The sequence below is a fragment of the Manis javanica genome, chromosome X (genome assembly GCF_040802235.1).
Source record: "Manis javanica isolate MJ-LG chromosome X, MJ_LKY, whole genome shotgun sequence".
Lineage (NCBI taxonomy): Eukaryota > Metazoa > Chordata > Mammalia > Pholidota > Manidae > Manis > Manis javanica.
In genome coordinates, this window is record NC_133174.1 from 120,779,632 (window position 1) to 120,796,723 (window position 17,092).

At 42.4% G+C, this 17,092-nt stretch overlaps 1 protein-coding gene across 1 annotated transcript; it reads right to left on the minus strand.

Moving 5' to 3' along the window:
- Positions 1-8,079: 8,079 nt before the first annotated feature.
- Positions 8,080-16,253, minus strand: LOC140847447 (testis-expressed protein 13D-like). The gene is made up of 2 exons (XM_073227786.1): positions 14,136-16,253; positions 8,080-9,145 (listed from the first exon to the last, which is right to left on the minus strand). The coding sequence occupies exons 1-2, from the start codon at positions 15,121-15,123 to the stop codon at positions 9,096-9,098; spliced, it is 1,038 nt and encodes a 345-aa protein (XP_073083887.1). The 5' UTR covers positions 15,124-16,253; the 3' UTR covers positions 8,080-9,095.
- Positions 16,254-17,092: the final 839 nt, after the last annotated feature.

The window sequence follows — 17,092 nt, forward strand, 5'->3', positions numbered from 1 at the left end:
AATATAGATGCAAAAATACTCAACAAAATATTAGCAAACTGAATTCAAAAATACATCAAGAGGATCATACACCATGACCAAGTGGGACTCATTTCAGGGATGCAAGGATGGTACAACATTCAAAAATCCATCAACATCATCCACCACATCAACAAAAAGGAAGACAAAAACCACATGAGCATCTCCAGGGATGCTGAAAAAGCATTCGACAAAATTCAACATCCATTCATGATAAAAACGCTCAACAAAATGGGTATACAGGGCAAGTACCTCAACATAATAAAGGCCATATAGGACAAAACCACAGCCAACATCGTACTTAACAATGAGAAGCTGAAAGCTTTTCCTCTAAGATCAGGAACAAGACAAGGATGCCCACTCTCCCCACTGTTATTCAACATAGTACTGGAGGTCCTAGCATGGCAATCAGGCAAAACAAAGAAATACAAAGCATCCAGATTGGTAAAGAAGAAGTCAAACTGTCACTATTTGCAGATGACATGATATTGTACATAAAAAACCCTAAAGACTCCACTCCAAAACTACTAGAACTAATATTTGAATTCAGCAATGTTGCAGGATACAAAATTAATACACAGAAATCTGTTGCTTTCCTATACACTAACGATGAACTAACAGAAAGAGAAATCAGGAAAACAATTCCACTCACAATTGCTCAAAAAGAATAAAATATCTAGGAACAAACCTAACCAAGGAAGTGAAAGACCTATACCCTGAAAACTATAAGACACTCTTAAGAGAAATTAAAGAGGACACTAACAAATGGAAACTCATCCCATGCTCTTGGCTAGGAAGAATTAATATTTTCAAAATGGCCATCCTGCCTAAAGCAATTTACAAATTCAATGCAATGCCTATCAAAATACCAACAGCATTCTTCATCAAACTGGAACAAATAGTTTTAAAATTCATATGGAACCACAAAAGACCCCAAATAGCCAAAGCAATCCTGAGAAGGAAGAATAAAGCAGGGGGAAATCTCACTTCCCTACTTCAAGCTCTACTACAAAGTCACAGTAATCAAGACAATTTGGTACTGGCACAAGAACAGATGCACAGACCAGTGGAACAGAGTAGAGAGTCCAGATATTAACCCAAACATATATGGTCAATTAATATTCGATAAAGGAGCCATGGACATATAATGGGGAAATGACAGCCTCTTCAACAGATGGTGTTGGCAAGACTGGACAGCTACATGTAAGAGAATGAAACTGGATCATTGTCTAACCCCATACACAAAAGTAAATTAAAAATGGATTGAAGACCTAAATATAAGCCATGAAACCATAAAACTCTTAGAAAAAAACATAGGCAAAAATCTCTTGGACATAAACATGAGTGACTTCATGAACATATCTTCCTGGGCAAGGGAAACAAAAGCAAAAATCAGCAACTGGGACTTCATCAAACTGAAAAGCTTTGTACAGGAAAGGACACCACCAATAGAACAAAAAGACATCCTATAGTATGGGAGAATATATTCATAAATGACAGATCTGATAAAGGGTTGACATCCAAAATATATAAAGATCTCATGCACCTCAACAAACAAAAAGCAAATAATCCAATAAATAAATGGTCAGAAGAACTGCACAGTTCTCCAAAGAAAAAATTCAGATGGCCAACAGACACATGAAAAGATGCTCCCCATTGCTAGTCATTATAGAAATGAAAATTAAAGCCATAATGAGATATCATCTCACACCAGTAAGGATCGCCACCATCCAAAAGACAAACAACAACAAATGTTGGTGAGGATGTGGAGAAAGGGGAACCCTCCTACACTGCTGGTGGGAATGTAAGTTAGTTCAGCCATTGTGGAAAGCAGTATGGAGATTCCTCAAAAAGCTCAAAATGGAAATACCATTTGACCTAGGAATTCCACTCCTAGGAATTTACCCTAAGAATGCAGCAGCCCAGTTTGAAAAAGACATATGCACCCCCATGTTTATAGCAGCACTATTTACAATAGCCAAGAAATGGCAGCAACCTAAGTGTCCATCCATAGATGAATTGATAAGGAAGATGTGTTACATATACACAATGGATTATTATTCAGCCATAAGAAGAAAACAAATCCTACCCTTTACAACAACATGGATGGAGTGAGAGGGTATTAGGCTCAGTGAAATAAGCCAGGCAGAGAAAGACAAGTATCAAATGATTTCACTCATCTGTGGAGTATAAGGACAAAGAAAAAACTGAAGGAACAGAACAGCAGCAGAATCACAGAACACAAGAATGGACCAACAGTTACCAAAGGGAAAGGGATCAGGGATGATGGGTGGGAAGGGAGGGTTAAGGGGGGGGGGAAAGAAACGGGTCATTATGATTAGCATGCATAATGTGTGTGTGGGTGCACGGGGAAGGCTGTACAGCACGGAAAGGATAGGTAGTGATTCTACAGCATCTTACTATGCTGATGGAAAGTGACTGAAATGGGGTATGTTGGGGGAACTTGGTGATGGGGGCAGTCTAGTAAATATAATGTTCCTCATGGAATTGTAGATTAATGATACCAAAGAGAATGTTTTTTAAAAACGTGCCTTATGTTAAACAGTTACAGAAATCTAACTTCTTAAGTTTTGTCTAGCCTACTTGAGGGGCAGATGGATGTTGTGGTAACATGCAGTTTGAAAGATCAAACCAAGGCCAGTTTGTGTTGTACCTCACCAGTAATGTTAGGCCCTCCATGTCACTTTTTTGAAGTCACCTCATCTAGTTATTCTGATCATGTATCATTATCATTCTGCCCTCAAACTATGCTGCACCATGAATCATTTTGACTGTGCATTAATGTGTTTAAGAGACTAAATGGAATTGTCTCTCTCCTCACTTTACCTAAATTAATGCCATCCCTACTCCACAACCTGTCCCTGACTTGGCTTTAAGTGCAGTGTAACTAAGACAGCACTCCTTGCTTGGTGGTTCTGGGCCCCAATAAGCAGTTCCTGCTCTCACATCTAGAGACTTTATGAAAGTATTTCAGGGAATTCTCACCCACATAAAGTTTCTGGCTGTAATCTGGGGGAGTGTCTCTCTCCCCACCTCATCTACTGGCCTCCTGTACTCCATCCACTCCAGCCATACTCGCCTTGCTACTTACTCCTCAAAAACCTTAAGTATACATGCTCTCACTTCAAGGCCCTGGCACTTGCTCTGCTTTTAACCTGGAAAGATCTTTCCCCAGCTGACCTCATGGTTTACCCTCTCGTCCCTTTCAGTCCTCTTTTCAAGTGTCACCCAGTAAGAGAAGCATTCCCTGACCACCTTATTTCAAATAGTGCTCTCCACCCCCAGCATTTCCATTCCCGTTCTGCTGTTTCACTTATTACTTAACCACCTATCACCATCTGACATGCTATATATTTTACTTAATCTGTCTTTCATGTATGTCTCCCACTAGAAGATAGACTTCATGAGAGCAGGAATATTTGCTGTGTGTACTACTCTGTCCCAGTCCCCAGAACAGTACCTCGTATCTTAATCACACTGAGTATATACTTGTTGAGTGGATGAATGGTCATCTTGTGTAACAGCTAAACATTTATTAAGCACTGAATACCTTCATCAAATCTAAGATAATATCAATTATAGGAAATGCTGTCAGTTAGAGTGTGATTGGAGAGGCCTACAGGTTTCAAAGACATTATAATGTGAAAAAAATGTGCATCTTAGAATTGATACGTGCTAAGGATTGTGGAGAGTGCTGTACGTGGATAATGTCATCTACCATTAATCCACTGAATCCATCTGGGATTCAGTCCCAACCAGTTGGAGCCAAGGCCTCTAAGCACATTGCCATTACAACTTCCCTTTAGTACGACATACTGGTTCTTATTTCAATTCCAAGAATAAAAGTCTGGATCTATGTTTGCTATAAATTTCAGCTTTAAAGCAGACAATATAATATATTCACTTTCTTTCTTTCAAACATGTATAGTATAGCATGACAGGTGTGGCAGAACAGAATTTGAATCCTGGCTGTTGGCACATAGTAGCAGTGTGAACTTGGACAAGTTACTTAACCTCTTTGAGCCTGGGTTTCTCCATCTATGAAATGGAGATGATATACTACTCATCTCGAAGGGTTTTAAAGATAATAAATAACAATGCCACCAAATACTTAGTAAGAAATAAACATGAGTTTTTTTTAATGCTATGGATTGGGATCTTCTTCCTAAAGATGATGTCCAATGTTTAGAGGAGATAATGGAAGGAGTAAGTGAAGAGAGAGAAGGGGCTAAGGTAAAACCTTAAGGCACAGGAATCCACTCAAAGTAGGTATAAAAAAGAGGAATGAATTATGAAGTTTTAGAGTAAGTCTCACAGAAATCGATTAAAGGCAGTACATCTGGAACTCAAAGGAATAGAGTTAAATTATAAAGCTTCAACTGAGAGAATCAACAGGTGATGACTATGAGGAAAGTTTAGAAAATGATGACTAAGGAGTGATAACTTGCACTGCATTTATTAAAATGTGTTATAAAGCCAGAATCAAATGTTGGATATAAGAATAGACAGTTTAATGGACAAGACACAAAACATTGTGTGTGTGTGTGTGTATTTGTGTATTTGGTATTTGATAAAGATACTCTTTTCAGGTCAATGGGGAAAGTGGAGTATTGTTAAATGATGCCGAGATACCAGGTTAATTATTTTGGAGACATATATTTAGACACCTACCTCACAAAATAAAGTCAAGGATGGTTATAGATTTAAATATTTTTAAAAACATGAAAGAGATGGAATCAAATATAGTGGTTGTATGTCTTACCTCAAAATAAAGAAGGCCTTCCCAAGCATAAAAGAAGCAATGACAGTGGTAAAGAAAATATATCAATATATAAAAATTCAATACTTCTGACCATCAGTATGCCACCAGACACAAATTTAAAAGATAAACTAAAAAACAAGGGAAAATACTTGCAATCTTAAGTAAGATAAAGGGTTAGGTTAATATCCTTACTATCAAATACTCACAAAACAAGATAAGATGAATATTCCATGAGTAAACTTGAATAAGAGCATGATTAGCTAAATCATGACAGAAGGGATATAAATAGATAAGTAACTTGAAAAAAAACGTTCCATCTTCATAGTAAGCAAAGAAATATAAATTCAAACAAGATATCTTTGAAAATGGTTATTTTTAATGATGATATTCATTCACTCTTGGCTGTGATACAGAAACCTGTGTACAATAGCAATGTTGAAAGTGAAAATAAAAATTGGAAAACAATCTAAATGCCCAATAAGATAGAACTAGTGAGGTGAATTGAGACATTGACATGACAAAATGTAACATGGCCATTTAAAGATCATGTTCTCAAATAATAGGAATATTAAGACTGTGCATGTCTTACTGTTAAGTGGAAAATGACTCTTGGAAAGAAATATGCACTATCACTCTGTTTGGGTAAGTAAAGCTGTGTCTTCACTCTGCCACCCAAGAGGTACTTCTTCCTATCCCTACCCCTTTCCCCATGCTGGGTGCAAAGTCCAACACAGGATTGGTTCAGATTGGAGCCACAGCTTCTACAGTTGGGGAGGCCATACAAAGCATTTACAATATCCTGTCTTGGTATGTATGTATATGCACATAAGTACATTTGTCTATGTATGTATATAAATACATTAAAATATGAACAGCAGTCACCTCCAGGTTTTGGAATTGTGGGTGGTTTTAATTGCTTTCCATATTCCTGTTTTGGTGAATCCAGTTTACTTCAATAATCAGAAAGGGCCTCAGGAAAATGATTTCCCTGACTCTCCTTGGTTCTCTCTTGCATTCTGCTCATAAATGAGAGCTGGCTTCGTGAGAGGACAAAGTCTCCACTCCTACGAGGTATCAGGACTTTTCCCCTCATTCAAAACATGTTTTTATCAAAGAAAAATTCATTTATTTTTGTTTTTCATTACTCCAGTCACTCGGCCTTTACCATGCATCATGCATAGCTCTTCTACCCCCAAAGGGATGCAGAGGCACACTTATCAATCCATCTGTTGTTGCCTCCTGGGATACCTGAGGGGCTTCTCCTCAACCCTACATTTTTCTACATGCTGCCTGCAAAGGCCCCCCCAGGAAGAGTCAGATTGGAGTCATTACCTCTGTAGTTGGCACGAATGGGAGTGGTTGTGTTGATGGCAAGGGGCTCTGTGCAGGTGGGGTAGGGAACACAGCCATTGCGTGCTGCTTCATCTTCTGCATCTCTGCAGATTTCACCAGGCTGACACCTCTGGGAGCCATGCCCACAATCCTCTTCCAGCATCTTCTTTTCTCGCACCAACACTCCCCAGCGACCAAGCCTGACTCTTTCGCCATCTCCGCCCACTTCCCTGTCCACCAGACTGCCTCTATGACTCAGAGTCCTTCCATTATAATCAATTCTATTGGTCAGTGTATTGTCTGACCTTATTAACTGCCATTAATTGGTAAGGGTAAAAGGTTGAGGCACTGTTACATAGTAGAAAGCTCATGGAGTTTGGTGTCAGGCAGATTGGGATTAGAACCCATTCAGTTCACCAACTCTCAACTGAATGACTTTGGATAAGTGAAGTTGGAGTGAAATACCCTCCTTGAAGAACTGTTTATTATACCTATACTTTACATAGCTGTGAGGATCACCAATAATGGCCATCAAGTGTCATATAATAGGTGTTCAGTGGTATGAGTGGGCACTCACTGGGTATCCTTTATACCCATTACCCCATCTTCACAGACCCCTGAGGGTAGGGGAAGGGAGCCAGTACTTTGGGGATCAGAGAAATTCAGTGGCTTCTTCAAGGTCACGCAGCTAGCAAATGGCAGAGCAGGAATATGGATCTAGGTCTCTGCTCCAAAGCCCACTTTTTCCCTTAAACAACTTACCGCCTTTACCTGCACGTGCCCAGCCCAGAATGAAAGGATAATTGACAGTCAACCTTAAGAATTCTGGCCAAAGGTTCATGAAAATTGCTATGAAAAAGGTTAGCCTTGAAATAGTGGGTAATCACACTGAGGTATGGAAGAGCTATGCCCAGGGTTGAGTCTGCTTTTATACAGCTCGACAGACATTCTAATGGGCATCAGAGTGTGTTATGAAGCCCTAAATGAACCAATTATAATGAATCCAGGGTTGTTCACATTACACTATAGATTATTGTAGATTCTCAAACTTCGTTGGGAATTAGAAACACCTGTTAGGCCCTACCCCCTGAACCTCCACATTCAGGAAGTCTGAGGCAGAGCTCAGGAATTTGCATTTGATCCCAGGTGATCCTGATGCTGCTAGTCCAGAAACCATGCATTGAAAACCACCAGATTAAAATGTACTGTAATATTCCCAAGTCTCATTTGTGTTCCATCTTCTCAAAATTCCAGGGAGCTATCAGTACACACGAGCATCACAAAACCACCCCCAACCCAGAAGACCTAGCTCTGAGTCAATGTCCCTGAAGGTCCTCCTTCTTCCCCAGCACTCTCTTCCCAAGCAACCAGGGCCTCCCGGTAATCAGGACTCTGAGGGGAGAAAGCTGGTGGGGCAGGATCATTTCTTTCGTGGCCCCATCCCTGTCCCTTGTCCCTGTACCAAGCAGGCAGCCAGACTCCACCCCCGGCCCCTTTGCCTCAGGGAGCATTTATCCTGTTGGCAGACCACCTAAGCAAGCCTGGCTGTCTTCCAGAATCCTGAGCACCTTGATGGGATTATGCATAGGAGGGAGGGGACAGTGCCCTGGAGAAGCCACGTGCAGGAGGGAAACTTCTACTCAGAGACAGGGCTTCAGGGCAAAGGCTTCTAGGGGCACAGAGGGAGGCGGGGCTCCAGGCATTACAGCGCCCAGCCTGAACAGAAGCACCCTCTTGTCCTACGAGCTCAGGAGCAGCAGATGCCCACCTCCAAGGGACCATGTGGACATGGTCAGTGAGGGGCACCGGAAGGATCACAGTGGACTGAAGGCCCCATAGAAACCCCTTCTCCCCACTCCCCCATTCTTGGTAACTCGCAGGAAGCGGGGAGGCCTGTAATAATGAGATTGAATGTTCCTTCTCCTCAGTGGGATGGAGGGAAGGTGCAGATTTAAGCTGCCACCTCTAACCAATCTGCCCCAAGATACTCATCACACAGAAGACACAGCAGGTGAGCACACATTCTTTATTAACGGTTATGGTCAGAAAAGCTGACAAACATTGAGCTTGGTGAGCTGGGATCTCAGGGGAGGACAGAAGGACTGTTTTTCTTCAGAATGGAGACCATCTAACTCCATCCCGTTTCCCCTGCCTCAGAGGAGTGGAGAGCTCAAAGAGAACACACCCAATGGATGAGAAGGGCCCAGGGGCATTCTAAAGGGGACCTGTTCCAGTCCAGTTAGTCTGCCTGACAGAAGCACCATGCGCAGCACGTTGTCTGTCACTGGAATCCATTTTGTTCTCCATCGACTCTGACAGGAAAGGGGCTTGAACAGGTGGTGACCCAAGGCTGAGGGCTCAAGTGTGTAGCCAGCACTCTGCAAAGCACTGTCCTTTTAAACAGTCACCCAGTGGTCTTTCAGGCAACCAGGACAATCATGGTAATGAAGAGTTCAGTCATTCAAGTCCTTCCAGGAAAGTCTCTATGATGTTGTCCCCAGAATCAAAGAACTAGATGTTGACATTATTTCAAGTGGGTTCATCCAAAAGCCACACTATATGCTAGGCAAAGAAGAATCCCCTGGTCTATATTTTTTCTCAAATAGGGCTCTCTCCTGTCATCTAACCGAACTCACGTAATTGGGTTTAATGTGTGCACCAGATAATAACATTTAAGTTCCTAACACATACTAGCCAATAACCATTCAATGGATTAATGAATGGAATTTAACAAATTCGCTATAGCCTCTTAAAATCTAACACTACCTTCCTAACTCCTTTGAACTCTGCATTATTAATCCCTTTTTTCACAACAGAAGAATTAGGTTCTAACAAAATGTCCTATGTGTGCCAGAATGTCTCCTCTTCACTGATTTCTTCACATTCTTTTTAGCTCCAGCCAGTTGAGGTCTTAAAGAAGCGAATGCTGCTGAGAGCCGAAGAGGATTTTGTGAGGATTCTTTCACACACTGGGATCTGGATCTTTTTCAGCTTTACACAAAATACCTAGAGCTTAAAAACACAAAGAACAGATTCAAGATGGCGGTATGACAGGTGAGATGGAGAACTCCTCCCAAAACCACAAATAGTATGAAAATATAGTTAATTAATACAACTAACCCTAAAACAGCAACAAGAAAGAAGGCTGAGCCAGACTGCACACAGACCTCACAAACAGAGCAGACCTCACGAAACAGGGTAACGTACGAAACCCTTAATCCAGCAGGACCGGGGCCCTTCCCCCACCGCAGATCACTGGCAGGAGGAATAGAAACGGAGTGGGGAGGGGGTGGAAGCTTGGGACTGCTGAACACCTGGCCCTGGAGATCTGCTTTGTGAGCAGAAACCTGTATTGTGTGGTGCTCTGGACGTTGGGGAACTTGGACAGGCAGACTGCCTGAGAGACTGAGATTCCGGCCATTTGTGGAGGAGGGGATCCACAGCTGGCTGCTTTGTGTCAGAGGAAAGGCAGGCAGTCTGAGAGGCTTCCTAGCAGCGAGAGGGCTGCTGAAGAGGAGGGGTTTGCACAGAGCTTGCAGCGCGGGAGAAGGGACAGGGGCACAAGGCTGTCTGGCCGTGCTCTGCCCAGCAGGTTGGGAACTTTGGGGAGCTTCAGGTGCTCCATGTCCCTGGCTGGCTACTCAGTTATGAGGCCCCCCCCACTGTGACATGCAGTCTGCCAAGCCTTCCTCCTGGCCTGACAGCACTGGAAGTCACTGTGCTGGCATCAGGCCAGCCAGAGGGAGGCCCCGACTACAACGGCTAGAGATGTTGAACACAGAGGCTTACACCTGTGTACGCAGCCCACTGGCTCTGATACAGAAGATAGGCAGGGCACACAGGAGTCAGGAAACAGATCTTTCCTCCCCCACCCCAGGCACCAGCTCTGCTTCCCTACAACCCCCAACCTCACTCTAGGGGCTGAGCAGCTCCAGAGACTGGAGCTTCTGGGCACTAGTGGGCACCACACAGAAATATGAAACATCAAAACAACATGGTTCAGACCAAAATCTCACAAACCTCAGAAAAAGGGCCAAATGAAACTGAACTCATCAATGTTCCTGAGAGTTCAAAATAAAAATAATAAACATGCTTATGGAGGTACAGAAAAATATTCAAGAACTCAGAATGAATTTAAGTCAGAGATTCAATCATTAAGAAATTTCATATCTGAAATGAAACACACAATGGAGGGATTTAAAAGCAGATTAGATGTAGTAGAAGAGATGGTAAATGGAATAGAAATTAGAGAAGAGGAATAAAAAGACACTGAGGCACAGAGAGAAAAAAGGATCTCTAAGAATGAAAGAATATTGAGAGAACTGTGTGACCAATCCAAACGGAACAATATTCACATTATAGGGTTACCAGAAGAAGAAGAAGAGAGAGAAAAAGGGATAGAAAGTGTCATTGAGGAGGTAATTGCTGAAAACTTCCCCAAACTGGGGAAGGAGATAGTCTCTCAAGCCATAGAGGTGCACAGATCTCCCAACACAAGGGACCCAAGGAAGACAACATCAAGACATATAAATTGGCATACAAAGATCACATACAAAGGAAAACCCATCAGACTGTCATCAGACTTCTCAACAAAATCCTTACAGGCCAGTAGGGAGTGGCATGATATATTTAATGCAATGAAGCAGAAGGGTCTTGAACCAGGAATACTCTACCTGGCAAGGTTATCATTTAAATTTGGAGGAGGGATTAAACAATTTTCCGATAAGCAAAAGCTGAGAGAATTTACCTCCCACAAACCATCTCTACAGTGCATTTTGGAGGGACTCCTATAGATGGAAGCATTCCTAAGGCTAAGCAGATGTCACCCAAGGGATAGACAAAGAGTACAGAATATGATTCATAACATACAAAGAATGGAGGAGGAAGAAAAAGGAGGGGGAAAAAAAGAACTTTTCGGTTGTGTTTGTAATAGCATATGAGGTGAGTTAAATTAGACTGTTATATAGTAAGGGAATTACCCTTGAACCTTTGGTAACCGTGAGTCTAAAGCCTTCAATGGCAATAAGTACATACCTATCGATAATCACCCTAAATGTAAATGGTCTGAATGCACCAATCAAAAGACATAGAGTTACTGAATGGATAAAAAAAACCAGACCCATCTATATGCTGCCTACAAGAGACTCACTTCAAACCCAAAGACATACACAGACTGAAATTAAAGGGATGGAAAAAGATATTTCATGCAACTAATAGTGACAAAAAAGCAGGAGTTGCAGTACTTGTATCATACAAAATAGACTTCAAAACAAAGAAAGTAACAAGAGACAAAGAAGGACATTACATAATGATAAAGGAGTCAATCCAACAAGAGGATATAACCATTATAAATATCTATGCACCCAACACAGGATCACCTACATATGTGAAACAAATACTAACAGAATTAAGGGGGGAAATAGAATGCAATGCATTCATTTTAGGAGACTTCAACACACCACTCACTCCAAGGGACAGATCAACCAGACAGAAAATAAGTAAAGAGACAGAGGCACTGAACAACGTATTAGAACAGATGGACCTAAAGGACATCTACAGTACAGTCCATCCAAAATCAAGAGGATACACATTCTTCTCAAGTGCACATGGAACCTTTTGAAGAATAGATCATATACTAGGCCACAAACAGAAGCTCAGTAAATTAAAAAAGACTGAAATTGTACCAAACAGCTTCTCAGAGCAGAAAGGTAGGAATCTAGAAATAAATTACATAAAGAAAACTAAAAAGCCCACAAACACATGGAGGCTTAATAACATGCTCCTAAGTAATCAATGGATCAGTGACCAAATAGAAACAGAGATCAAGCAATATATGGAGACAAATGACAATAATTCAACACCACAAAATCTGTGGGATGCAGTGAAGGCCAAGAGGGAAATATATTGCAATACAGGCCTACCTCAAGAAAGAAGTACAATCCCAAATGAACAGTCTTAACTCACAATTAATGAAACTAGAGAAGGAAGAACTAATGAGGCCCAAAGTCAGTAGAAGGAGGAACATAATAAAGATTAAGGCAGAAAGAAATAAAATTGAGAAGAATAAAACAATAGAAAGAATCAATGAAAGCAGGAGCTAGTTCTTTGAGAAAATAAACAAAATCGAACTTAAAAGCTTCTGTACAGAAAAGGATACCATCAGTAGAACAAAAAGATATCCTACACTATGGGAGAATATATTCATAAATGACATACCCGATAAGGCGTTGACATCCAAATTATATAAAGAGCTCATGCGCCTCAGCAAATAAAAAGCAAATATGCCAATTAAAAAATGGGCAGAGTAGCTGAAAGGCACTTCTCCAAAGAAGAAATTCAAATGGCCAACAGGCACATGAAAAGATGTTCCACATTGCTAATCATCAGAGAAAACCACAATGTGATATCACCTCACACCAGTAGGGATGGCCACTATCCAAAAGACAAACAACAACAAATGTTGGCAAGGATGTGGAGAAACAGGAACCCGCCTACACTGCTGGTGGGAATGTACATTAGTTCAACCATTGTGGAAAGCAGTATGGAAGTTCCTCAAAAAACTCAAAATAGAAATACCATTTGACTCAGGAATTTCACTCCTTGGAAGTTACCCTAAGAATGCAGGAGCCCAGTTTGAATAGGACATATGCACCCCTATGTTTACCATAGCACTATTTACAATAGCCAAGAAATGGAAGCAACCTAAGTGTCCATCAGTAGATGAATGGATAAAGAAGAGGTGGTACATATACACAATGGAATATTATTCAGCTATAAGAAGAAAACAAATCCTACCATTTGCAACAACATGGATGGAGCTAGAGGGTATTGTGCTCAGTGAAATAATCCAGGCAGAGAAAGACAAGTATTTCACTCATCTGTGGAGTCTAAGAACAAAGACAAAACTGAAGGAACAGAACAGCAGCAGACTCACAGAACCCAAGAATGGACCAACAGTTACCAAAGGGAAAGTAACTGGGGAGGATGGGTGGGAAGGGAGGGATAAGTGGGAAAAGGGGCACTACGATTAGCACACATAATGTAGTGGGGGAGGGACACAGGAAAGGCAATATATATAGAGAAGACAAGTAATAATTCTACAGCATCTTACTACACTGATGGACAGTGACTGTAATGGGGTATATGGGGGGGACTTGATAATAGGGGGAGTCTAGTAATCATAATGTTGTTCAAGTAATTGTACATTAACAATATAAAAAACCCACAAAGAACAGTTTCTTAGCTGTGCATGTTTATAAAAACAAACACAAACACTGCTGCACTTTACAGCATAATAACAGCATTCTCAAATATAAGCAGTGTCCCTAGAATATAATGTATCTTATGTTCTAAAAGCATGGTTATTCTCAGCCAAAGACCTGGTATTATGGGAGAGAGGTTAAGAAGAACATAGGAAGGAGAAGAATGTTTCAGCATGTCAGCCTCTTCCAGGTGTCAAACCAGTAGCAGCCATCCAGAGTCCACCACCTGTGAGCTTAAATGCAGTTGGAGAAATTTTCCATTAAACCATTAATTAACATTTTCAATACTCTCATCTTTCTTTAAAGCAATACACATTATATACATACATACATATGTATAGTATGAAACCTGGAGGAAGAAATCTGTATGTAGAAATAAATATCTTAGTGTGTTAAAAATGGCTATTGCTTGCCGGTATAATGATGAAAATTTTTGTTTGATGGGTATTCAAATTTTCCATGATGTAAATAGTAGTTTCTGATCAGAAGGGGCCCTCCAGAAATTGATTTCTCTTCAGAATACATCTCCATTCTTTTCCTACATCCCCTAATTCAGTGAGGAGCTTGTTTGGGGCCAAGTCTTCATACTTCACTTGGTATCTAGATTTCCTTGCAATTACGACAAGCCAAGTGTCAGGAAAAATTAATCCCACCCTATATACAGCACAGGCAGTCCCAATCCCTCCTCCTGAGGTCTGGGGCTGGTCTCTCCTTTCACTGGGCTTCAAAGGGTTTCTTACCTCTTGGTTGATAGGGCATCTGTCCCTGAGACTCTTGCTTCTTTTGGTTTCCTTGGCTGCAGCTGTGTCCTGAGGGGTTCGGCAAGTGGGACCACACAGGACCTTCCTTTTGGCCTTGGCTCCTCTGGTCACCCTGTAGGGCTACCCGCTCCTGGGTACCAACTGCAGGCCACACGCCAGCTGGGTAAATCCTCCCAGTAGGCATTTGGGGTGGGAATGCTCTTTCTGCCCATGCTTGCTCCTCTGAGACTAATCTGGTTGGGCGAGGGCGTGGGTAAGGAAATGCCACCGGGGACTGCATGGGCAATGGCGTTGCCACCCGGGGCTCACCGACCTGGCCCCAGGGAGTCTGAGGCTGAGGCACAGAGAGCAAACCTGCTGCGGGGGCCATCTGAAATTCCTTCCGCTGGAGCATCATTAAATTCTCATGCTGCAACCTTGCGGCGGCCACCACCCCGTTCTGCTTGGCTTTCACGGGACACCCTTCAGTGGTGAGCTGCAGGGCTCCAAACCTGGGTGCTACCTCTGAGGGCTGCCTGTTGTTGGTCTGGAGCAGCTGCTTGCGCAGCGCTTCGCGCTCGTTCAGCGCCTGCTGCCTGTGGTTGCTTTCCCAATGCAAATGAGCGATCATTATCTGGCGCTCCTGGAGCAGCAGCTGCAGCTGGGAGGCCAGAGCCCAGGTGGCCGCCTCGCGCTTCCCCAGCTCCTCTTTTAGCTTCTCGATGCAGTGCGCCTGCTGCTCTTCTTGCCTCTTGGCCACACGCACGCTCAGGGCCAGTGCGCTCCAGGCAGAGGCCATCTTCTTGGAGCGCGATATCTGAGGGTCGTTTAAGATACACAGCAGCTCATATTCTATCTCGTTCCAGGACAGCGAAGAGAAGGTCTCATAAAAATTTGAGCCGCCATTGCTGAGCAACTGTTCGTTGAGGAATTTAATGACCTCACTGCAGCGGAAGCCACTTTTGGGGTCGTTGAGATTCACCGCCATGGCTGCTGAGGCCTAGTCAGCTGGCCAGCTGTAGCCGCTGTTATTCTTAGCGATGGCCGCTAACCGATCCGCCTCTCACTTTCCCCTCAGTCCTACTTTGATTCTTGTCAGTTCTGGAATCCTCTTTGTCCTCCTTCCTCGCCCACCCACTCGTTCTAACAATGAGCGAGGCAGTTTCAGTTGCTACACGGGCTCCCCAACGCCGGAAATGACCTAACGCGTCAGCAAGTTGTGTGCTTGCGCTGGGTGTCACGTGGGACCCCATTTCCTTGGTACAGCACCTCCTACAGGGCAGGCTGGGCTAGGCAACTGTGCTGGGAACTGCCGCAAGCCCAGACAACTCATTTCCGAGACCTTCCAAAGGTAAACACGCAGTAATGTGGAATGAACTTCTGACCTGTGAGTGGGTAAGTGGGTGCGTGTGGGGCTCTATTTGGTTCAGCTCCCTGCCCCTCTACATTTGACGCTATTTCAAACTTTCCATCGTCTCAAGCTGTCTGCCCTTTCCCCCTACATCTATAAGCAAATGACATTGACGTTCCTCTTGAGAAAATAAAGCAATTGAGCCAAGAAGTCCCTCAGCTTTCCTTGCAAAACCTTACCTTCGTGCTCTATATCCCAGTTCTTCCTATTGTATTGCCTCAGGGACTTCAATACATGTTATGCCCCTCGTATTTCCCTCACCTGCCCCCTCTCCTGTGCTTCTGAATATTTTTCTCCCCTACAGTAAACCTGGTCAAGTTCCCTCTGTGCTTAGAATAATTTTCTCCCTCTACCCTATGCCGTGGCCTTTCTCTCTTGTCATTATAGAATCGTCTACACTATGTCCACTTCACTGTGCTCCCTTCACCACTCTGCCTACTTCCCTTTGGCTTTCTTGCCCAAAAACTATAGCGAAAAGTTCTCTGATAAGGTCAACAGCAGTCTCTATCTCAATACAAATGTGAGTGGATACTTTGAAAGTTAGTTTTCACATGCTGTTTCAGTACCTATTGATCATTCCCTCCTTGACACTCCATCCTGTCTTGATTTCTGTGACATCAAACTCTACTGATGTTACTTTTTTTTTTTGAGAGGGCATCTCTCTTATTTATTGATCAAATGGTTGTTAACTACAATAAAATTCTGTATAGGAGATTCAATGCTCAATGTACAATCATTAATCCACCCCAAGCCTAATTCTCTTCAGTCTCCAATCTTCTAAAGCATAAGGAACAAGTTCTTACATGGTGACCAAATTCTGACATAGTGAATAAGTTCTTACATGGTGAACAGTGCAAGGGCAGTCATCACAGAAACTTACGGTTTTGATCACGCATTATGAACTATAAACAATCAGGTCAAATATGAATATTCATTTGATTTTTATACTTGATTTATATGTGGATCCCACATTTCTCCCTTTATTATTATTATTATTATTTTTATTTTTAATAAAATGCTGAAGTGGTAGGTAGATGCAAGATAAAGGTAGAAAACATACTTTAATGTTGTAAGAGAGCAAATGTAGATGATCAGGTGTGTGCCTGTAGACTGTGTGTTAATCCAAGCTAGAGAAGGGCAATAAAACATCCACGGATGCAGAAGATTTCTCTCAAAACAGGGGAGGTGAGGTTCTAAGCTTCACCACTGTTGTTCCCCAATTTCTCACCTGATGGCCCCCCTGCGACTGTGCCTGTCTTAGGTTGTTCCTCCCTTGAGGAATCTTACCCGTCTCTGGCTAACCAGTCATCTTCCGGGGCCATACAGGGAAATGTAATGTTGGTAAGTGAGAGAGAAGCCATATTGTTTGAAAAGGTTAGCTTTTTACTTCTTTGCAGATTTATGCCCTGTGGCTTCTATGCCCAGCACTTGTCTCGAGGTATCTTTACCACCTGGAGGAATTATGATACTCGGTAAATTCGATATGAGGCACGAATTCTATTTAAGGGTTGTAATTAGGAAGGAAGAAGAAAAGCTATAGAGGTAG